This window comes from Hyperolius riggenbachi, chromosome 1 (assembly GCF_040937935.1).
Source record: "Hyperolius riggenbachi isolate aHypRig1 chromosome 1, aHypRig1.pri, whole genome shotgun sequence".
Classification (NCBI taxonomy): Eukaryota; Metazoa; Chordata; class Amphibia; order Anura; family Hyperoliidae; genus Hyperolius; species Hyperolius riggenbachi.
Window position 1 is genome coordinate 483458566 of NC_090646.1, and position 25149 is coordinate 483483714.

The window sequence follows — 25149 nt, forward strand, 5'->3', positions numbered from 1 at the left end:
ATGTACAGAACAGCATTCCATACAGAATAACAATGCAGACTTTACTGAGCATGCTGATAATTCTGATTTTTTTTCCAGGTAACACCTAAAATAATATTTTGTCAGTTATTCCTATTTTATAGCTTTTGCTATATATAAAAAAGAACTGTTTATCTGATATTTTGCATTTTGTGTCTTTCAGGCATCCAGTGTGACCCCCAGCTTGTGCAGTCAGAGGCAGTGGTGGTAAAGCCGGGAGCCTCCCATACACTGACCTGTAAGGCTTCTGGATTCACATTCAGTGATTACTGGATGGGCTGGATCAGACAAATGGCTACTGGACAGTTTCAGTGGTTGAGTCTCATTCGGGGTGATAGTGGAGAAATACACTATCACGATATCATTAAAGGGAGATTTACAGTCTCCAGAGATAACGGTAACAGTATGCTAAACCTGAAAATGGACAACATGAAAACTGAAGACACTGCTGTGTATTTCTGTGCTAGATACACACTGACAGAAGGTATATTGTTAGTATAACAAAAACTAGCCAGTCCTTATCTTGTTATATCAGTAGATGGCAGCACAACCATATTAAGATACACGGGTATATTCCTGTGTACATTGTTAGAAGTAAACATATCGCACTGATTCAAGCAGATGTGTACAGAAACAGTGAAATCTATTTATAAAACAGCAATTAGTCACTGTATTACTCTTAAAGGATACCTTAGTGCTGTTAAAAATTTAAAAATGGGGGAGCAGGCATGTGTAGGAAGTTCTCCTAATGCCCACCGCTCTGATCCCCCGTTCTCCTCCGCACCCCCCTCTGTTATCTTCTAAAGGCCCCCGAAGCTACTTAGGGGTCGGCCGGGTTGGTGAGCAGTGCGCAGGCACTGCCCGGTGATACGCATCCTTGATAGCGTGCCTGTGGCCGGGAACACTCTGCGCATACGCATGACATCATCACTATTATTATAAAAGTGTGTGGCCTACATGCATAATGAAGGGGAGGGGGGTTGCAGAAATTGCAAGACCACCTATCTATCTAAGCTATTAATCTATCTATCAAGTATATAATCTGCAATAAAAATTTGACTGACAGTCAGATTGTCTATTTGAAACTATATATTTGACTAAAAGTAGCTAGTAAACTAGCTACTGTCTATCTGCCTGATCTAACAATGATTTTAATGCAGGGATGCTTTGAAAAACTGTGTCTCACTAGCAGTTGCTACTCACATGTGCAGGTGAAGCCCAGCTCTATCCTTATATACAGCTTCCCTAATGTCATGTGTGTGGCAGAGGTGTACGTATACGTATGGTAAAATATTGTTCCACCCCTGAGTCGGCACAACCCGGAGGGAGATGTAATTAGGGGTCCGGCAACTGGGCTTGGGCCCCAAATCACCCTTATGCGCCTCACACAGTATAACATTACTGCTATGTGGTGCCTGGTTTCAGCCCTCAGCGATGAGCGCCAGGCGCCAAAACCACCTGCTTCGGCGCAGAGAGCAATAGGCTGCCGGCCACAAAAATGGAGGAGCGGGTCCTTGCATTGATTGGAGGGCCCTGGGTATAATGGGGGGGAGGGGGGTTATGGACACTAATGGAGCACCAAATTTCTGCCATCGAAGCACATGTTTTTCGGGTTGTCAGTCAGTGTCACAGTGTGAACAGCCATATTCGGGTTGAATAAATGACCCAAATTCAAACAACAACATTACTGACAATATCTAGTTTTAAACCATTTACCATTTCACCACTGGCATAGCTACGGAGCTATGGGCTCCGATGCAAGTTTTACACTGGGCCCCCCAAGCACTCTATACATAAAAATTGATATGGTGCACCAAAACCTGCCAATGGCAACTACAGTGTCAGAGGTGCAAGAAGGGGATGGGGAACAGCTTGTTAATGATTACCACTATTCAAAGCATCCATAGAAGTGATTATTATGAGCACAAGACCAATAGAGAGCTAATACTGCAGTTGAGGGAGGGCCCCTCTGGCCCAAGGGCCGCTATGCAGTTGCTACCTCTGCACCCCCTATTGCTACGCCCCTGCATTTCACTCTCAATACATATGACAAAATCACCTGTACCGACAGCTGTTCAGTTAACCTGGGGTGCTTGGGGCCTAGCGGGTGTCAAGGGGCCCACCAGCCACCTTCTCTGACCTCTCTCCACTTCAGCTTACCAAAAAGACCACAAGGTGGGCCCAAATCTACTACATTGCCTAGGGCTCCATTACATCGTAATCTATCTCTGTACAACCCTAATGGAGAGAGCAGGTGTCTGTCTGACCACAGCTTAGCTAAAAAAGAAGTATTTACCTCTGAATGCCACACCTTACATAGTCAAAATTGTTTGCAAAAATGGAAGTATCAATGCAAGTGGCCATTCTGATTGTAGCAGACCCATAAACACCCACTTGATTATACAGTACAGTACATCTACATTGAAATATTCAGGCTCAGGGGTGAGCCTGGGGTGCCTGGCACCTGAGTGCAAGATTTTCTCTGGTGCCTATGGGAGTGGTTAAATTAACAGCGCCCAACCACATAACCACACCCATGGGAATTTAAGTGGTACATACATGGTTAACCATAAATCATAATAAAGAAAAAACAAAACACCAGGTTGGATGTAAAATGGCCGTAGGCACTGTTTATTGCGGTTTAATTTAATTAAATAATTAATCTTTATTATAAACTTTCATCATTAAATCGGAAATCATATAACCAAATAAAACTCCAAACAGTATAACAATAAATATTCCAAAATAAATATTCCAAAATACAGTCTTTAGACTAGTATTATACCAAGTAATCCAAGTCAAACTAGACAACTCACAATCGTGGGCGACTTTAACCGCCAATAAAGTCAATCAGCCTACGACAGTTCCTGAACAAAAGGGAGGGCGGGTGGGTGCTCCCAGCTTGCCTGACTGGAAACTGAGGAGATACACAGAGTGTCAGAGATGTCTTGACAGGACCCCCTCTGTGATTGGCCGGACAAATCTTGGCTCCAAGTGACTGCGGCCAATCACAGAGAGCTCCTCTGGGCATCCGCACAGCGACTGCATTCCTCACAGGCTTCCTAGGGACAGCCCATCACCTGAAAGAGAAGAAAAGCACAGCCAGCATCAAACAGAAAAAACAATTTAACCCTATGAGTACCACTAATCCTGTCAGTAGTATATAACTATCCCTACCTGAGCACCTTCATTAGCTGTATATATAGATCCTACCAGCAACTTGCTAACTAACATGTAAACCTATATGGAGACCCCTAACTGTCTGCCCACCAAATTCCCAAGAGGCCTGCGTTTTATACTGGCACTATGGCCTTCCATGTCTTGCCTAATCACACCCACACCTTCCACCTCTTTATGCATGCATGTGATACCCCATTCCTACCCCTCTTCCATGCATAGCAATGACTCAATCCATTTTCCAATCTAAAGATAAATAAACTGAGTAGACAGACATTACCATGTTCAAAACAAAGAAAACTTTTTTTATATAACAGGGCGGGCGGCACTCTCTCACACCCACACACACTCTGCTGGGATTGCTCCTGGCTGGCTTTGGCTGCCTGCGAGTCTGCTAGTCTCTGGATTGACTCAGGCTGAGAGGCTCTGCAAGTGCGACGCAGTCACACACTGCGTATTTATGGCTGCCTGTGGCCACCCTACTCTCGCTCGCCATCGTCGGCTCCTCCCCCCGCCAAGCCCAAGCGTGAGGTGGGCTGCCCAGGGGCATAGCTAGCCCTATTTTGGGGTGGCACGTGCCCCCAATCTGTCCTGGGGTGCCACGGATCTCAGCGGCTCCCTCCAGCCGCCGCCGCCGCGTCACTCAGACCTCAGGATCAGGCGGCGAGCCGGCGACCAATCATGCGGGCGCTAGGACCCAGCGTCCGCACTGATATGCGGAAGTGACATCACTTCCGCATATAGAGCGGGTGCGTCCGGCGCCCGCTCGTACTACTGGTCGGGTCGCCACTGATCCTGAGGTCTGACTACACTGCCAGGTGAGGGGGGAGCGGCGGCTAGAAGGGGGGCCTCGCTGTCACTTACTCACTACCTAAAGGGGCTCCCTGTCACTCACTCACTACCTAAAGGGGCTCCCTGGCACTCACTCACTGCCTGAAGGGGCTCTCTGGCACTAACTCACTGCCTAAAGGAGCCCCCTGGCACTCACTCACTACCTAAAGGGGCTCCCTGGCACTCACTCACTACCTAAAGGGGCTTCCTGGCACTCACTCACTGCCTAAAGGGGCTCCCTGGCACTCACTCACTGCCTAAAGGGCCTCCCTGTCACTCACCCACTGCCTAAAGGGGCTCCCTGGCACTCACTCACTGCCTAAAAGGGGCCTCCCTGGCACTCACTCACTGCCTAAAGGGCCTCCCTGGCACTCACTCACTACCTAAAGGGGCTCCCTGGCACTCACTCACTACCTAAAGGGGCTCCCTGTCACTCACTATCGGGGTCCCTGTCACTCACTACCTAACTGGAGGCGCCTGTCACTCACTAGCTAACCTGGGGGTCCCTGTCACTCACTACCTAACTTGGGGGGCTACCATATTAAGGGGGCATTCTGCCTATTTATGTGAAATGCTGTCTATTTATGTGCCTCATGACTGCTGAATTTGTCTTGTTGGGAGCCTTATGATTTGTTGGGGGCTTTAAGATTGCTGAATTTGTCTTGTTGGGGGCCTCATGATTTGTTGGGGGCCTCATGATTGCTGAATTTGTCTTGTTGGCGGCCTCATGATTTGTTGGGGGCCTCATGATTGCTGAATTTGTCTTGTTGGGGGTCACATGATTGCTAACTGTGAGACTATGGGAAAAGATGAATCCTTATCATATGAGACAATAGCATTAAACCTACTTTTTTAGCTTTTTAAAACAGAAAATAAAACTGGGAGGTTCTAAAAAATTGAATACATTTTTCAGGAGTAGGATGGATGAAATTGTTTATCTTCACAGTTTATTTTCAACTTGGATTTTCCATAATGTTCATGTATGAGTTAAAACGTTTGTACAGTATTTACTTTAAGTTGCTGTTGCCACTTTGCGATAGATAAGTGACTTTTGGGTTGCAGTTTGGGCACTCGGCCTCCAAAAGGTTCGCCACCACTGTCATAATCTAATGTCCCACCATTGCTAGGTTCATGTAAATTTGTCTCCACCCGTTACCACACCTATATTCTGGTCCATGGCCCACCCATTTTTCGGTGCGGCGCGCTAAGCACGCCGCACAACGTGATCCTCATATTTTTGGCACGCTAGCTGCAGTGTGCTGAATTCTGCTGCCTACAGTATGTACAGTATACGCTGTTCTCTAGTGCCTGCACTGTGTGCTGATTTACCTCCAGTGTGTACAGTGTAAGGTGTTACTCTGTGCCTTTACTGATTGTAAACCAGCTATATTGCGCCGCATATACCTCCCAACCTAGTGCCCACAGGTGCCCCCGATCTCCAAGGACCCTAGAAACGCCCCTGGGGCGGCCTGTATCTTTCCCATTGCGCCGCGCAGCCGTCCAAGCAGTCCAAAAAGGAGGACTTCTGCCCAGGGGCGGACTGACAACTCATGGGGCCCCCATACCAGTGTTTCCCACCTTTCACGTTATATTTTTACAGACTAAGATATAATAATTTACTGCCAACAGTAAATATGTTATTTTGTGATATTTTAGATTGATAAAAACCCAAAAAAATGGGTGTGGTCACGCAACAGAATGTGGGCGTGGTCATGGGTGGGGAAAAATATACATGAGCAGTGGTGTAAAAGGTCTGCCGGGGAAGTTTGAACTCTGCCATAGTGTTTCCCCCCAAAATACATGTAATCTGACGGCATTTCACCAAAAATCCATGCAATTTGGCAGAGGTTCCTCCAAAATACAGATAATATGGCAGTCGTTCCCCCAAATTAGACGTTATCTGGCAGCAGCGGTTCCCCCAAATACACATAATTTGGCAGCGGCTCCCCAAAATATGCGTAATCTGGCAGCGGATCACCAAAAATACATGTAGCAGCAGTGGTTCCCCCAAAATACACAGAATCTGGAAGCAGCAGTTCCCCCATTATACACAATCTGGCAGCGGTTCCCCAAAAATACACATAATCTGGCAGCTGTTTCCCAAAATACACTTAATCTGGCAGCAGCAGTTCCCAAAAAATAGTTAATCTGGCAGCAGTTCCCCCAAAATAGGTGCCCCCAGTATAGGTAACCAGGTCAAAAGCTATCCCCAGTGGAAGTAACCAGGTCTATAGGTTTCCCAGTGCAAGTATCCAGGTCTATAGGTGTCCCCAGTATAAGTAGCCTAGTCTACAGGTGTCCCCAGAATAGATAACCAGGTCTATAGATGTCCCCAGTTAAGATAGCCAGGTCTATAGGTATCCCCAATATAGGTATCCAGGTCTACAGGTGTCTCCAGAATAGGTAGCCAGGCCTATAGGTGTCCCCAGTATAGATAGCCAGGTCTATAGGTGTCTCCTGTATAGATAGCCAGGTCTTTAGGTGTCCCCAGTATATGTAGCCAGATGTATAGGTGCTCCCAGTATAGCCAGGTCTATAGGTGTCCCCAGTATAGCCAGGTGTATAGGTCTCCCCAGTATATGCAGCCAGGTGTATAGGTCTCCCCAGTATATGCAGCCAGGTGTATAGGTCTCCCCAGTATATGCAGCCAGGAGTATAGGTGCCCCCAGTATATGCAGCCAGGTGTATAGGTGCCCCAGTACATGCAGCCAGGTGTATAGGTGTCCCCAGTATATGAAGTCAGGTGTATAGGTCTCCCCAGTATATGTAGCCAGGTGTATAGGTGCCCCCAGTATACGCAGCCAGGTGTATAGGTCTCCCCAGTATATGCAGCCAGGTGTATAGGTCTCCCCAGTATATGCAGCCAGGTATATAGGTCTCCCCAGTATATGCAGCCAGGAGTATAGGTGCCCCCAGTATATGCAGCCAGGTGTATAGGTGCCCCAGTACATGCAGCCAGGTGTATAGGTGTCCCCAGTATATGCAGTCAGGTGTATAGGTCTCCCCAGTATATGTAGCCAGGTGTATAGGTGCCCCCAGTATATGCAGCCAGGTGTATAGGTCTCCCCAGTATATGCAGCCAGGTGTATAGGTGCCCCAGTACATGCAGCCAGGTGTATAGGTGTCCCCAGTATATGCAGCCAGGTGTATAGGTCTCCCCAGTATATGTAGCCAGGTGTATAGGTGCCCCCAGTATATGCAGCCAGGTGTATAGGTCTCCCCAGTATATGCAGCCAGGTGTATAGGTCTCCCCAGTATATGCAGCCAGGTGTATAGGTCTCCCCAGTATAGCCAGGTCTGTAAGTGCCGCCAGTATATGCAGCCAGGCTCGTAGTGTCTCCAGGAGGGGAGACAGCCAGTGAAGGAGGGCGATGGGCATAGCAGCGGAGAAGGGGGGAAGTTTCCCCCATCCACTTCCCTCACCCTGGGGCCCCTTCCTGGCTCTCCCCTCCGGAATCTGTAAAGTGTCGCACAGCAGGCAGCGGCTGACAGCGGGCGGAGACTTACCACTGTACAGCCACCAGAGGGAGTGCTGATCTGTGTGCCGCTAGTGTGGGCTTGAGTAGACCATACTAGCGGCACACAGATCAGTGCTCCCTCCGGTGGCCGTACAGCGGTAAGTCTACGCCCGCTGTCAGCCGCTTCCCGCTGTGCGACACTGTCCTGCCCGTCCTTCCTTGCCTTCCGCCGGCGCCTTTCGGAGACAGGCGCCTGGGTGCAATGCACCCGCAGTACCCGCCCAGGCGCGACCCTGTTCAGGCTGTGCTGGCAGCAAAATATTTGCCCAATTCAGTCACACTGATCTTGAACTATATTGGGCACTTTTCAAACAACTATGTTACAGAATCTCAAACTACCATTCTTACCTGATGCAACTCCCACTGCAACTAAATAAGAACCCCGCGATTGGTATATTTCAACTTCATGTTGATTCTTCTTCATCTTGACTAGTTGAAATCTTTGGCATCTTATGGGAATAAGACCTGGATGAAAAATCATGATTTTTTTTTTTTAACTTTGCATACCAAACTCTTTAACCACTGGGCATATTTCCCAAGCACTTCAACACATGGCTACAGCACATTTTGTTTAAATAAATGATGCCAGTGGTCTGCAGTGCTCAGTGGTGAATTGGGCATGTGATCATGGGCGTAACAATAGCCCCAGCAAGGGATGAAGGCACAGGGGGCTCATGGGGGGGGGGGGGGGGAGTGAAGTCTGGTGGGAAGCGCACCCAGGGTCATTTTTAGTGGCAGGAGGTGGGCAGTGGGTTCACAGTGGCAGGGAGGGGTGCCCCATGAAAAGTTTCACATGGGGCCCAGTGATTTCTAGTTATGCCCCTGCATGTGAACTTGCATGCACTATTTCCCTGTTCACTTCAGAAAAGCCAGTAGTGGTGGCTGATGTGCAGAGAGACCCATTGGAGTCTAGTTTACAGCACATCACAGCAGGCAGGCTGGGTGGGTTGCACTGCACATGGTCCAGTGATCATTGCCTCGTGATTAGCTGAAAGATGCAATTCGCAGCTCTTCGACTCAATAAATTAGCCCCTGTATCACACTTTACAGGGCTACATGCAAAAAGGGCACTAGGTAAATGTGGGTGGCCAGAAAACCTAATAATAGAATAAGTGGTGTAAATTTACTGATAATATACTATTACCCGTCGAATGAATATCTGAGACAGGCCAGAAGTAGGTGGCATGCGCCAGGGTAATATTAATTACTTTTTTTTTTCAGTAAAGCCAATCTAAGTAGGACCAAATGACATACTGGGTGCCAAGCTGATGATGGTGCAGGATAGCTGTACCTATGGACAGGACGGACTTGAGGCCTGGAGTAAATGGCATGGCATGTGCCAGTTTGTTATAGTGATAGACACCAGTACAGGGGTCTTGTCACAAATCGTATTATGTTTTTTGATCACACAGTAGGCACTAGGCAGTGACCACCAACAAAGGTATATTGTTACCATTTAAATGATTTTTTTGACACAATGATATCACTGAAGACCCGCAGTGTGTTAGATCAGATGGGTGTTGGTGTGATGCTGTATGGGGGTAACACAGCAGCGCGCATCATGCCACAATTGTCAGATAGTCAATCACTTTTGTGCAGTGATGGTAGGCTATAACAGTGATGCAGCCACAAACTACACTGTACGTGGGTGTTTTGCTGCTAAAACACACCACACCACAAAAAGCAACAACAACAAATCAGTTCAGCAGGGTCAATGTCAATCCTCAAAAGGACTTTTGTGATCAGGATGAGTCCTCAAAAGGGGAGGGGGGGGGGGCCTAGGTGGTAAACTGCAAGTAGCAGAGTGTTAAAAACCTGAACGGAGGAACAGGTGATGACCACAGTGTTCAGCGATACAGACACTGAAACAAGGAATAATGTGCAGTAATGGTTTATTATGACCAAATCGTGCAAGCGAACAAGATGCAACTCACATGCACCACACACACTATATACAGAGCTTTCACCAAATAAATGTGCAAAGCCCCAAAGACCCTAAGGGCCTGATTCACAAAGCGGTGCTAACAGTTAGCACGCTGGTGAAAAGCCTTTTATCATGCCTAAACTCAGTTTATTCATGATAAGTTTAGGGGCTCGATTCACAAAGCGGTGCTAACCCAGTTAGGGACTTTAGGCATGATAAGCCTTGCACCGCTCTGGTGAAAAGCCAGTTTAGGTGTGATAAGTTTAGGCATGTTAAGTTTAGGTAGAGTGACCAGACGTCCCGGATTGCCCGGGACGCGTCCCGGATTCGGGGTCCGCTGTCCCAGGCAGCATGAGGTCCCGGGAAACGTCCCGCTTTCAGCAGCGGGACGTCCCGGGCCTCGGGGCTCTGGCCACTCCCACTCTCTCTACATGAACTGGCAGCGGCGTCTATAGACGCCGTGCCAGTTCATTTCCTGCAGCCCCGCTCCAGCCTCCTCTTCCGGTGTCTGTTCCGACACCGGCAGGCGAGCAGGGCTACGGCAAGATGGCTGCCGAAGCCCTGTACTGGAGACCTATTTGTGTCTCCAGTACTGGGCTTCGGGCGCCATCTTGCCGTAGCCCTGTCAGCGCGGGAGACCAGAGAGAGCAGGAGGAACAAGACGGTCCCGGGACGGAGCAGCGCGCCAGAGGAAGACTTCTGCCAGGTGAGTAAATGGTTTTTTTCCAGGTGTACTTTGCCCGCATTGCGTTTCATTCCTGGTGAAATGTTTGCCCGCATTGCGTTTCATTCCTGGTGAAATGTTTGCCCGCATTGCGTTTATCTTCTGGTCAAACGTTTGCCCGCATTGCGTTTCTTGTCTGGTGAAATGTTTGCCCGCAGTGCGTTTCTTGTCTGGTGAAATGTTTGCCCGCAGTGCGTTTCTTGTCTGGTGAAATGTTTGCCCGCAGTGCGTTTCTTGTCTGGTGAAATGTTTGCCCGCAGTGCGTTTCTTGTCTGGTGAAATGTTTGCCCGCAGTGCGTTTCTTGTCTGGTGAAATGTTTGTCTGCAGTGCGTTTCTTTTCTGGTGAAATGTTTGCCCGCATTGCGTTTCTTTTCTGGTGAAATGTTTGCCTGTATTGCGTTTATCTTCTGGTGAAATGTTTGCCCGCAGTGCGTTTCTTTTCTGGTGAAATGTTTGCCCGCAGAGCTTTTCTTTTCTGGTGAAATGTTTGCCCGCATTGCGTTTATTTTCTGGTGAATTGTTTGCCCGCATTGCGATTCTTTTCTGGTGAAATGTTTGCCCGCATTGCGTTTATTTTGTACTGACATGTTGCCCGCATTGCGTTTATTTTGTTCTGACATGTTGCCCGCATTGCGTTTATTTTGTACTGACATGTTGCCCGCATTGCGGTTATTTTGTACTGACATGTTTGCCCGCATTGCGTTTATTTTGTACTGACATGTTGCCCACATTGCGGTTATTTTGTGCTGACATGTTGCCTATTGCGTTTATTTTCTGGTGTCCGGGGTAACTGTTACTGCATTTATTTTTTAATGGTCATAGATGGCTATGTTTGCTGTTTTGTGGTTACGGTATACTATTAGCATCACACAGTTTCTGCACACCCGTGATGCAAAGTCTCGTTTGTCCACATCATGGTGTAAACACTGCTTTCTTACTGTTACATCATTACGTTAGCTCCGCCCATACAATGTCATGGCCATGCCCATTTTTTGCAGCGGCGCAGGCCCCCCCCGGTCATCGTCGCTGCGCGCTCCTCAGTCCTCCCCACTTTTCGCCGCGGCGCGCTGCGCGCGCCCCCCCCCCCACCCCCCCACCACGCCCCCCTCCCCGTCCCAGGGACCCACAAAAATATGGTCACTCTAGCTTAGGTGTGATAAGTTTAGGCATGATAAGTTTAAGCACCAACTGGGTTAGCACCGCAGTGCACAGCTGATCAAAAGTTTTGCGCTACCAAAGTCTGGTGCACTTCGCATAGAGTTTAATGGCGCTGCTTTGCGTGCGGGACTTGGGGCTTGATTCACAAAGCGGTGCTAACAGTTAGCACACTGGTGAAAAGCCCTTTATCATGCCTAAACTCAGTTTAGGCATGATAAGTTTAGGTGTGATAAGTTTAGGTGTGATAAGTTTAGGCATGATAAGTTTAGGTGTGATAAGTTTAGGCATGATAAGTTTAAGCGGCAACTGCGTTAGCACCGCAGTGCACAGCTGATCAAAAGCTTTACGCTAGCAAAGACTGGTGCACTTTGTATAAAGTTTAATGGCGCTGCTTTGCATGCGGGACTTTGCAAGCGATCTAAACTTATCTAAACTTAGCATGCCTAAACTTATCACACCTAAACTTATCACACCTAAACTTATCACGCCTAAACTGGCTTTTCACCAGCATGGTGCAATGGTTATCATGCCTAAAGTATTTTAGGCGTGCTAACTGGGTTAGCACCGCTTTGTGAATCGAGCCCTTTGCGTGCGATCTAAACTTATCTAAACTTAGCATGCCTAAACTTATCATGCCTAAACTTATCACGCCTAAACTTATCACGCCTAAACTGGCTTTTCACCAGCATGGTGCAATGGTTATCATGCCTAGGGCTCGATTCACAAAGCGGTGCTAACAGTTAGCACGCTGGTGAAAAGCCCTTTATCATGCCTAAACTCAGTTTAGGCATGATAAGTTTAGGTGTGATAAGTTTAGGTGTGATAAGTTTAGGCATGATAAGTTTAGGTGTGATAAGTTTAGGCATGCTAAGTTTAAGCGCCAACTGCGTTAGCACCGCAGTGCACAGCTGATCAAAAGCTTTACGCTAGCAAAGACTGGTGCACTTTGTATAAAGTTTAATGGCGCTGCTTTGCGTGCGGGACTTTGCAAGCGATCTAAACTTATCTAAACTTAGCATGCCTAAACTTATCACACCTAAACTTATCACACCTAAACTTATCACGCCTAAACTGGCTTTTCACCAGCATGGTGCAATGGTTATCATGCCTAGGGCTCGATTCACAAAGCGGTGCTAACCCAGTTAGAGACTTTAGGGGCCTGATTCACAAAGCGGTGCTAACAGTTAGCACCCTGGTGAAAAGCCCTTTATCATGCCTAAACTCAGTTTAGGCATGATAAGTTTAGGGGCTTGATTCACAAAGCGGTGCTAACAGTTAGCACCCTGGTGAAAAGCCCTTTATCATGCCTAAACTCAGTTTAGGCATGATAAGTTTAGGTGTGATAAGTTTAGGTGTGATAAGTTTAGGCATGATAAGTTTAGGTGTGATAAGTTTAGGCATGATAAGTTTAAGCGCCAACTGCGTTAGCACCGCAGTGCACAGCTGATCAAAAGTTTTACACTAGCAAAGACTGGTGCACTTTGTATAAAGTTTAATGGCGCTGCTTTGCGTGCGGGACTTTGCAAGCGATCTAAACTTATCTAAACTTAGCATGCCTAAACTTATCACACCTAAACTTATCACACCTAAACTTATCACGCCTAAACTGGCTTTTCACCAGCATGGTGCAATGGTTATCATGCCTAAAGTCTTTTAGGCATGCTAACTGGGTTAGCACCGCTTTGTGAATCGAGCCCTAGGTGTGATAAGTTTAGGGGCCTGATTCACAAAGCGGTGCTAACAGTTAGCACCCTGGTGAAAAGCCCTTTATCACGCCTAAACTCAGTTTAGGCATGATAAGTTTAGGTGTGATAAGTTTAGGTGTGATAAGTTTAGGCATGATAAGTTTAGGTGTGATAAGTTTAGGCATGATAAGTTTAAGCACCAATTGCGTTAGCACCGCAGTGCACAGCTGATCAAAAGTTTTGCGCTAGCAAAGTCTGGTGCACTTCGCATAGAGTTTAATGGCGCTGCTTTGCGTGCGGGACTTTGCACGCTATCTACACTTATCTAAACTTAGCATGCCTAAACTTATCACACCTAAACTTATCACACCTAAACTTATCACGCCTAAACTGGCTTTTCACCAGCGTGGTGCAAAGGTTATCATGCCTAAAGTCTCTAACTGGGTTAGCACCGCTTTGTGAATCGAGCCCTAGGTGTGATAAGTTTAGGCATGATAAGTTTAGGTGTGATAAATTTAGGCATGATAAGTTTAAGCGCCAACTGCGTTAGCACCGCAGTGCACAGCTGATCAAAAGTTTTACGCTAGCAAAGTCTGGTGCACTTCGTATAAAGTTTAATGGTGCTGCTTTGCGTGCGGGACTTTGCAAGCGATCTAAACTTATCTAAACTTAGCATGCCTAAACTTATCACACCTAAACTTATCATGCCTAAACTTATCACACCTAAACTGGCTTTTCACCAGTGTGGTGCAATGGTTATCATGCCTAAAGTCTCTAACTGGGTTAGCACCGCTTTGTGAATCGAGCCCTAGGTGTGATAAGTTTAGGGGCTCGATTCACCAAGCGGTGCAAAGTGTTAGCACCGTGGTGAAAAGGCCCTTTTCACGCCTAAAGTCACTTTAGGCATGATAAGAAGAAACTCGCGCGAAGTTGCCGCGCGTACGCGCGTAAGTGCGCGTGCAGCACCCGACGCTTCGCGCGAAGCTCCCATTAAGCCCTATGGGACTTTGCGCGCGCTCTCACGCGCGTACGCGCGAACGCGCTTACGCGCGGTAACTTCGCGCGAAGAGCAGGAAAAATCGGTGATAACTCAGTGGTGAAAAGGTCATCACGCCTAAAGTCTTTTAGGCGTGATAACTGGGTTATCACCGCTTTGTGAATCGAGGCCCTAAACTTATCACGCCTAAACTGGCTTTTCACCAGCATGGTGCAATGGTTATCATGCCTAGGGCTCGATTCACAAAGCGGTGATAACCCAGTTAGCATGCCTAAAAGACTTTAGGCATGATAACCATTGCACCATGCTGGTGAAAAGCCAGTTTAGGCGTGATAAGTTTAGGGGCTCGATTCACCAAGCGGTGCAAAGTGTTAGCACCGTGGTGAAAAGGCCCTTATCACGCCTAAAGTCACTTTAGGCATGATAAGAAGAAACTCGCGCGAAGTTGCCGCGCGTACGCGCGTACGCGCGCACGCGCATAAGTGCGCGCGCAACACCCGATGCTTCGCGCGAAGCTCCCATTAAGCCCTATGGGACTTTGCGCGCGCTCTCACGCGCGTACGCGCGAACGCGCTTACGCGCGGTAACTTCGCGCGAAGAGCAGGAAAAATCGGTGATAACTCAGTGGTGAAAAGGTCATCACGCCTAAAGTCTTTTAGGCGTGATAACTGGGTTATCACCGCTTTGTGAATCGAGCCCCAGGTGTGATAAGTTTAGGTGTGATAAGTTTAGGCATGCTAAGTTTAGATAAGTTTAGATCGCTTGCAAAGTCCCGCACGCAAAGCAGCGCCATTAAACTTTATACAAAGTGCACCAGTCTTTGCTAGCGTAAAACTTTTGATCAGCTGTGCACTGCGGTGCTAACGCAGTTGGCGCTTAAACTTAGCATGCCTAAACTTATCACACCTAAACTTATAATGCCTAAACTTATCACACCTAAACTTATCACACCTAAACTTATCATGCCTAAACTGAGTTTAGGCATGATAAAGGGCTTTTCACCAGCGTGCTAACTGTTAGCACCGCTTTGTGAATCAAGCCCTTAAAGTCTCTAACTGGGTTAGCACCGCTTTGTGAATCGAGCCCTAGGCATGATAACCATTGCACCACTCTGGTGAAAAGCCAGTTTAGGGGCCTGATTCACAAAGCGGTGCTAACAGTTAGCACGCTGGTGAAAAGCCCTTTATCACGCCTAAACTCAGTTTAGGCATGATAAGTTTAGGTGTGATAAGTTTAGGTGTGATAAGTTTAGGCGTGATAAGTTTAGGTGTGATAAGTTTAGGCATGATAAGTTTAAGCACCAACTGCGTTAGCACCGCAATGCACAGCTGATCAAAAGTTTTGCGCTAGCAAAGTCTGGTGCACTTCGCATAGAGTTTAATGGCGCTGCTTTGCGTGCGGGACTTTGCACGCTATCTACACTTATCTAAACTTAGCATGCCTAAACTTATCACACCTAAACTTATCACACCTAAACTTATCACGCCTAAACTGGCTTTTCACCAGCGTGGTGCAATGGTTATCATGCCTAAAGTCTCTAACTGGGTTATCACCGCTTTGTGAATCGAGCCCTAGGTGTGATAAGTTTAGGGGCTTGATTCACAAAGCGGTGCTAACAGTTAGCACGCTGGTGAAAAGTCCTTTATCATGCCTAAACTCAGTTTAGGCATGATAAGTTTAGGTGTGATAAGTTTAGGCATGATAAGTTTAGGCATGATAAGTTTAGGTGTGATAAGTTTAGGCATGATAAGTTTAAGCACCAACTGCGTTAGCACCGCAGTGCACAGCTGATCAAAAGTTTTACGCTAGCAAAGACTGGTGCACTTCGTATAAAGTTTAATGGCGCTGCTTTGCGTGCGGGACTTTGCAAGCGATCTAAACTTATCTAAACTTAGCATGCCTAAACTTATCACACCTAAACTTATCATGCCTAAACTTATCACACCTAAACTGGCTTTTCACCAGAGCGGTGCAAGGCTTATCATGCCTAAAGTCCCTAACTGGGTTAGCACCGCTTTGTGAATCGAGCCCTAGGGGCCTGATTCACAAAGCGGTGCTAACAGTTAGCACGCTGGTGAAAAGCCCTTTATCATGCCTAAACTCAGTTTAGGCATGATAAATTTAGGTGTGATAAGTTTAGGTGTGATAAGTTTAGGCATGATAAGTTTAGGTGTGATAAGTTTAGGCATGCTAAGTTTAAGCGCCAACTGCGTTCGCACCGCAGTGCACAGCTGATCAAAAGTTTTACGCTAGCAAAGACTGGTGCACTTTGTATAAAGTTTAATGGCGCTGCTTTGCGTGCGGGACTTTGCAAGCGATCTAAACTTATCTAAACTTAGCATGCCTAAACTTATCACACCTAAACTTATCACACCTAAACTTATCACGCCTAAACTGGCTTTTCACCAGAGTGGTGCAATGGTTATCATGCCTAAAGTCTCTAACTGGGTTAGCACCGCTTTGTGAATCGAGCCCCAGGTGTGATAAGTTTAGGCATGGTAAGTTTAGGTGTGATAAGTTTAGGCATGATAAGTTCAAGCACCAACTGCGTTAGCACCGCAGTGCACAGCTGATCAAAAGTTTTGCGCTAGCAAAGTCTGGTGCACTTCGCATAAAGTTTAATGGTGCTGCTTTGCGTGCGGGACTTTGCACGCTAGCTACACTTATCTAAACTTATCATGCCTAAACTTATCACACCTAAACTTATCACACCTAAACTTATCACGCCTAAACTGGCTTTTCACCAGCATGGTGCAATGGTTATCACGCCTAAAGTCTCTAACTGGGTTAGCACCGCTTTGTGAATCGAGCCCTAGGTGTGATAAGTTTAGGCATGATAAGTTTAGGTGTGATAAGTTTAGGCATGCTAAGTTTAGATAAGTTTAGATCGCTTGCAAAGTCCCGCACGCAAAGCAGCACCATTAAACTTTATACGAAGTGCACCAGACTTTGCTAGCGTAAAACTTTTGATCAGCTGTGCACTGCGGTGCTAATGCAGTTGGCGCTTAAACTTATCATGCCTAAACTTATCACACCTAAACTTATCATGCTTAAACTTATCACACCTAAACTTATCACACCTAAACTTATCATGCCTAAACTGAGTTTAGGCATGATAAAGGCCTTTTCACCAGGGTGCTAACTGTTAGCACCGCTTTGTAAATCAGGCCCCTAAAGTCTTTTAGGTGTGCTAACTGGGTTAGCACCGCTTTGTGAATCAGGCCCTATCTATCTAATCTAGCTAACTAATATATGCAAATATATACACAGGATAATATACACAGGAATAATATACAAATAATCACAGTACCAAAAGAGAGCAGGCAGAAATCACAGTCAAAACGTAATGCAAGGTCAGGCAACAAACTAATCAAAGTACAGAGGAGCAGGCAGGAATCAGAGTCAGGCAAGAATACAAGTTTCAGAAACAGAAAGGCAAATACAAATACCAGGGCAAGGAACAGATCAGGTAGCAGGTTGTCCAGAAACTCATGGCTGCAAAGAACTACTAAGCTCTGGCAACCAGCAGGAGGAAAAGGCAGTGCTTATATAGTCCAGGTAGCAAACAGGATGCATGTGGGAATTGCTGAAGGGCTACTCACAGTCCACAGAGCCCTCTGCTGGTGGAGGACAGCACCCCAGGGCTGCTACATGTCCATAAAGTCCCCTGCTGGTGGCATAGTGCAAAGTCCAAGGCAGTCCAAATAAACACCACCACCAGCAGGCAGGCACAAAGCAGCACATAGTTCGTAATACAGAGCACCTAGGATGCAGATACACACCACAATACCAAACAAACAGCCTACCCTCTTTCCCTGAAAATGAGACCTACCCTGAAAATAAGCCCTAGTTGGAATTTTGAGCATGCTTGAAATATAAGCCCTACCCCAAAAATAAGCCCTAGCGGAAGCTAAAGAGGAGGAAGAGGCAGCCAGTAAGTGGGGCCAGTGTGGTGCAGTGCCAATTGGGCACTGATCCTGTCATCTCAGCACACAGCAAGGTTATCAGCTGTGTGCAGGGAAGACAGAGCAGGCGCCTGATCATTACAGTAGCATACTTTCAAATCCATGAACATCACAATACAAAAGAACAGGAAATGTTCCGCTGAGAGACACTTCCTAATAAAAATATAAGACATCCCCTGAAAATAAGCCCCATCACATCTTTTAGAGCAAAAATTAATATAAGACACTGGGCTCGATTCACAAAGCGGTGCTAACAGTTAGCACCCTGGTGAAAAGCCCTTTATCATGCCTAAACTCACTTTAGGCATGATAAGTTTAGGTGTGATAAGTTTAGGTGTGATAAGTTTAGGCATGATAAGTTTAGGTGTGATAAGTTTAGGTGTGATAAGTTTAAGCGCCAACTGCGTTAGCACCGCAGTGCACAGCTGATCAAAAGTTTTACGCTAGCAAAGACTGGTGCACTTTGTATAAAGTTTAATGGCGCTGCTTTGCGTGCGGGACTTTGCAAGCGATCTAAACTTATCTAAACTTAGCATGCCTAAACTTATCACACCTAAACTTATCATGCCTAAACTTATCACACCTAAACTGGCTTTTCACCAGAGTGGTGCAATGGTTATCATGCCTAAAGTCTCTAACTGGGTTAGCACCGCTTTGTGAATCGAGCCCACTGTCTTATTTTCGGGGGAAGACGGTATCTCCCACAGTCCCTCTATCTGCAGCAGCAGCACTTCTCCCTATTTTGACAAACGCCGGAACCATGCATTTATGGAAGGGAGTGACCCAAGTGGTGATCAGGTCTGATTGGCCATCCTGTCCCACCTGACTTCAAGGTTAACGGTCAAAAATGATTTCATGGTTAAAGTATGGGGCGGTCACAAATGGTCCATATAGTTTGCATCAGTCGCAAACGGGCAAGCAGCAATAGTTTTTCAGGAACCATTTGCCAGTGAGAACACCTTCAGCCATCACTAACGTTGAAGTCTAAGTCATGTTTGACATCACAACTACATTCCTGGTGTTCATTCAGCTTCTATGCAGAGAAATTATGACCTACTGAACTTTTAGTCAAATCCTGCTATTATGAGTGTTTGCTCAGACACACAATAGTTTTATGGCTTCTAATTTGTTTTCAGGAAGGTTGGTGCTGCAGTCTGACTGCATAAATAATGCTGATTTATTAGCCCATGCGATGACAAAAAAAGAGAACACAGGCAGCTCCTAAGTAGGAATGGCATAGTATGTTTACATGTTTATGTCCGAAATGGACAATTTGCACACCAGCGGCACCAGGGAAATGTTGGTGTTGTTGCCCTAGACGTCCATAATGAAATAAGAACATACTGGCTACAGCCAGAAATTTAGGTGTGGGGGGGTGACCTGGCAGTAGAGTTCCACTACTATGTAGTGGGACTGTGCAAGAAAGGCGACTGACTGTAGCTGAACCCTTGTGCAAAATAGTGGTGATTGGGAGAGGTTAGTGTTGGTGGGGGTGGTTAGTGTTAGGAATATACAGTATGTGAGTTGGTTAGTGTGCGGAGTTTGAAGGGGGTGGTTAGGGTAAGGAGTAGTCTAAAGACAGCTGATATTTGTAACTCAGTTAGGAGATGTTTTCATTGGCTCCTGACCCCCTAATCACTGTGAGTTAATCACAGTGATCAGGAAGTGCAAAAAGAAAAAATATAGGCTCTGGTCCTTAAAGGGGGCCTTTGGTCTGAAACGAGTTAATATGCAGCATACCCAGCTTTATAAGCACTAGACTGATCAAAATGCAGGCCCAGATCAATGCATTACTGAGCAGTTTTCAAGGTAACCTAACATGAAATAAAGGTGGCCAACTTAACTTACCTGGAGCTTCTTCCAGTCCCCTGTAGTCTTCCTGGTCATTCACTGTCTTTCCATACATTCAGCAGATTCCACCCCTGCCAATGGGCAGGGGCATTCTGCACTTGAGCAGTTAGTAATAATTACTACTGAATGTCTGCCAAATGCTCAAGACAACAGGAGCATGACTAAGGAGGTGCATGGTGCTGGCAGCGCATGCACAGTAGCAAGCAACTGGCCCAGTCAACCAGCTTGCGGGGAGAGGCACAGCAGCTGAACAGAACAGAGCAGAATGATGGCAAGGGACCAAGATGACTGCAGGGGGCAGAAAGAAGCCACTTTTATTTCACTTTAAGTATCATTTAACCAGATCGGCCTATCTGGACGAGCTTACTCGTCCAGATAGGCACTGCTTCTGCCGCCGCATGGTGCGCGCGATCGGGCGCGCTTCCCAGCGCGCTCCCGCCGCTAGCCCCCGATCAGTGAATGGGAACAGTGGCGTCCCTACCATAGTGCGCAGGGGGCGGGGCGCACCGGGTGTCAGACACCCAGGGGGGTGTCACCACGACCCCCCACAGCAGCACAGCAGGAGGGAGAAGCAGGGCTAGAAGGTGGGGCAGTGGGGGCAGCGGTGGGGAGGGGGGAAATATCCCCCCCCCTCCCTCACCTGGGACCCCTCCTTCTGCCTCTCTCCCCCTCCAGAATAGCGGCGACAAGTGCGGGGCGGCCGGAGGCATATGAACAATTACTCACCTGATTTCCGCGTTCCAAGCGTGGAGCGCAGCGTCATGACGTCACAGGTCTCCGTCTTCAATGCCGCCCACTGTGCTTCCTGATTAGCGGAAGCACAGTGGGCGGCATTGGAGGCGGAGACCTGTAACGTCATGACACTGGGAACGCGGAGATTAGGTGAGTAATTGTCTATACGCCTCCGGCCGCCCCGCACTTGTCGCAGCTATTCTGGAGGGGGAGAGTGAGGCAGAAGGAGGGGTCCCAGGTGAGGGAGGGGGGGGGATATTTCCCCCCTCCCCACCGCTGCCCCCACTGCCCCTTCTTCTAGCGCTGCTTCCCCCCCTCCTGGGCATCTTTACTGGGGGGAACTGTACTAGCTATACTGGGGGCAGCTATACTGGGGGCAGCTATACTGGGGGCAACTAAACTAGCTATACTGGGGGCAACTACCAGCTATACTGGCGGCAACTATACTGGGGGCAGCTATACTGGGGGCAACTATACCAGCTATACTGGGGGCAACTAAACTAGCTATAGTGGGGGCAACTATACTAGCTATACTGGGGGCAGCTATACTGGGGGCAACTAAACTAGCTATACTGGGGGGCAACTATACTAGCTATACTGGGGGCAACTAAACTAGCTATACTGGGGGCAACTAAACCAGCTATACTGGGGGCAACTATACCAGCTATACTGGGGGCAACTATACCAGCTATACTGGGGGCAACTATACCAGCTATACTGGGGGCAACTATACCAGCTATACTGGGGGCAACTAAACTAGCTATACTGGGGGCAACTATACCAGCTATACTGGGGGCAACTATACCAGCTATACTGGGGGCAACTATACTGGGGGCAACTAAACTAGCTATACTGGGGGCAACTAAACTAGCTATACTGGGGGCAGCTATACTGGGGGCAGGTATACTAGCTATACTGGGGGCAGCTATACTGGGGGCAACTAAACTAGCTATACTGGGGGCAACTAAACTAGCTATACTGGGGGCAACTAAACTAGCTATACTGGGGCAACTAAACTAGCTATACTAGGGCAACTAAACCAGCTATACTGGGGCAACTAAACCAGCTATACTGGGGGCAACTATACTGGGGGAAACTACTAGCTATACTGGGGCAACTATACTAGCTAATACTTTAAATTACAGTTAGCTCCGCCCTCATCCGGTCATGACCAGGCCCATTTTTGCCGCGAAGCACGCCGCAGGTTGTGGCCACGCCCATTTTTTTTTTGGGGGGGGGGGTGTCTTTTAATACCCAGCACCGGGTGCCAAATGCCCTAGGTACGCCACTGAATGGGAATATAATTCCCATTCACTGATCTAACTTCCCTGCAGAAAAAAACAGACGCTTTCTATTCAGAGAGCGCAGTATTTCTGCCCCCAGGAAACTTCTCCACTTCTTTTTAGTTCCTGGATGCGAGATCGTTCGCATCCAGGACTTTTTTTTACTGTTGCCATCTTGTGGCCAAATAGTAAACTGCACCCACATACATTTTTAATTAAACAATTCTATAATTTTATATTTAAAATTAGCAGTTTCCCTCCCACACCAAAAATTACCCACATACACTTTTTATTAAAAAAATAAATTAAAAAAAATACGATAAAAAACAAAACAAAAATTACATAAATAGTTACCCAAGGGTCTGAACTTTTTAAATATGCATGTCAAGAGAGTATGTTATTATATTATTTAAAATTATAAGCTTATAAATAGTGATGGACGCAAATTGAAAAAATGCACCTTTATTTCTAAATAAAATATCGGCACCATAAATTGTGATAGGGACATCATTTAAATGGTGTAATAGCCGGGACAGATGGTCAAATAAAATACATGAGTTTTAATTACAGTAGCGTATATTGATTTCAAACTATAATGGCCAAAAACTGAGAAAGAACGAATTTTTTTCATTTCTTTCTTAAGCTTCCTGTTAAAATGGATTTAGCAAAAAATAATTCTTAGCAAAATGTACTACCCAAAGAAAGCCTAATTAGTGGCGGAAAAAACAAGATATAGATCAATTAATTGTGATAAGTAGCAATAAAGTTATTGGCAAATGAATGGGAGGTGAACGTTGCTCCGATGCATGAGGTTTTCGACACTGCGGTGCTGAACGGGTTAAGATAAAGAGGTTTTCATTATTTTCATCACTGATGCGTATTTATAGAATATCTGTAATTATATTGCATTTTAAAAAAGTATTTATTTTACTATCATGAAGCGTGTTATATACAAAATGATTTAATTCTATTTTTTTCTGCCAGCCAGCAGAGCAGGCAAAGAAAGTAAAATAAAATAAATAAATAAAGTAGACTTTCATAAGCAGGCAGATAAACAAGTTTCCTTTCGTCACCTCTTTTTGAATTGCGTTGTTTGATTACTGCTGGCACCTTCAGAGTACTTATATGAGAAGCAAATACTGTGAAATGTGCCATCACATGTAAATTGAGTGACATCATTTCCTTTTTGGAGAAATATCACACAGCATAAAGATGGGATGCTGTTTTATCATTCATCTGACTGATGCAAGTCAAAGACCTTCTCACAACAATGATCATTTTACAGCTTTTCTTAATATCTTTACCATGGTTATCAGGTGAGAGATTCATTCTGTCCCAGTGTGATATGAAATGCTCCTAATACTGCTTGTATCTTTCACTAAAGCAACTTCCCTCTGTGTGTTTTCAGGTGTCCAGTCCGATCCACAACTTGTCCAGTCAGACTCAGTGGTGGTAAAGCCGGGAGCCTCCCATACACTGACCTGTAAAGGCTCTGGATATACCTTCAGTTGCTGCTGGATAAACTGGATCAGACCGACTGCTGATGGACAATTACAATGGCTTGGTTATATTGCCAGCGGTGGAAGCACAGGCTATCTTGATTCTGTTAAGGGAAGATTCACATTCACCAGAGATGACAGTAACGCTATGGTAACTCTAAAAATGGACAACATGAAACCTGAAGACACTGCTGTTTATTTCTGTGCTAGACACACTGGTACAAAATGTATCAGATGTGAATCAAAAACGATGTAACTAGACCATCCCTCATGACCACCAGTAGATGGCAGCACACATATTGAAATACAGTAGTAGCAGTAGAGTATTGTACCGTGTTAGCCATCAGTAAAAGCAAGAAGTTTTAAAGGGGAACTGAAGAGAGAGGTATATGGAGGCTGTCATGTTTATTTCCTTTTAGACAATACCAGTTGCCTGGCAGCCCTGCTGATCCTCTGCCTCTAATACTATTAGCCATAGCCCCTGAACAAGCATGCAGCAGATCAGGTGTTTCAGTGGTTCAGACTTATAAGTCTGATCTGACAAGACTAGCTGCATGCTTGTTTCTGGTTTTAATCAGATACTACTGCAGAGAAATAGACCAGCAGGGCTGCCAGGCAACTGGTATTGATTAAAAGGAAATAAACATGACTTCCTCCATATACCTCTCTCTTCAGTTGCCCTTTAAATCAGGATGATACCATTTATTGGCTAACTAAAAATGAATAAAAATAGGCAAGCTTTCGGCCTTGCAGCCTTCGTCGGGCTTATATCCTGTTAGTTTGCAGGCTGGTGGTACAGACAGCTTTATACATGCAACATCAAAAGGGAAAACAGATATTTTTTTCAAGCATAAATACATGTCATTAAGATGCCTTAATTCAAACAGACCATCTAAATGGGGTTAGAGGTTGTTGAAATACATAAGAACATTAGTTGCATTTTGAAAAAAAAATTGTGACAAATAGCACCGGAGAAATATAAAGTACAGTAAAACCCCTTGTTGTACTGGATAAATTTAGTGGTTTCTTGAGAGAATCCCTTTCCATCTATGCAAAGCAAAGGAGCAGCGGAACGACTCACTGCCAGGGCCGGATTTGTACTCTTTACTGCCCATGGCCACTGTCACAAAGACCCCTCGTGGCCAGACCGCAAATTGCCTTCCAATTGGTTTCAGCACACAGACCATGCAAGCTGTGGTCGCAATCTTTGCGCAGAAACTGACAGAATTTGGGCAGCAGCCCAACTAGGAGGGAGCCTGTGAGGTACGGTAATTACAACTTACACACTATTTCAGGGTATAACTGCCACCCCCTCTGTTACCATGGGACAGAGGAGCCCGCTGACTGTCTGAGCCTAGATCTACAAATAAAAACGGTTAAACACACTCTATTCTGTCTAGCTAACAACAATACAATAGTAGCGTTTCTTTAGAAGTCTGGATTCAGTTTTTGTATATAGCTGAATAATAGGGTTGCTGGAACAACAACTGACGATAGAGTCGGTTTATTGAAAGCAATATAAATAATTAATATATACAGAAAATTATTAAAATCAACAATTATGGAAACATTAATAGCCTGTATGAAAAGAAAAGGATAAAATACTCAGGTTCGTGGAAAGATGTCCATTCTGGGAAAAAGTTATTTTGTTTCAGTTCAGTTCAAAGTCCAAACAAACCAGGTGCCAGCATGTCTTCAAGCTGGCAAGGATATAATCAGCATGATGTTCAAAGTGGAGGACCCTGAGTTTGGCTCCTCTGCCATTCTTATGCCCCTGATCCAGTAG

The 25149-nt window shown here is 46.1% G+C and overlaps 1 protein-coding gene across 1 annotated transcript; it reads left to right on the top strand.

Annotated features, from left to right (window-relative positions):
* On the top strand, window positions 1–25149 carry LOC137531712 (uncharacterized). Its single transcript, XM_068251704.1, has 4 exons — window positions 1–78; window positions 182–502; window positions 23273–23581; window positions 25019–25149. The coding sequence occupies exons 1-4, from the start codon at window positions 33–35 to the stop codon at window positions 25147–25149; spliced, it is 807 nt and encodes a 268-aa protein (XP_068107805.1). The 5' UTR covers window positions 1–32.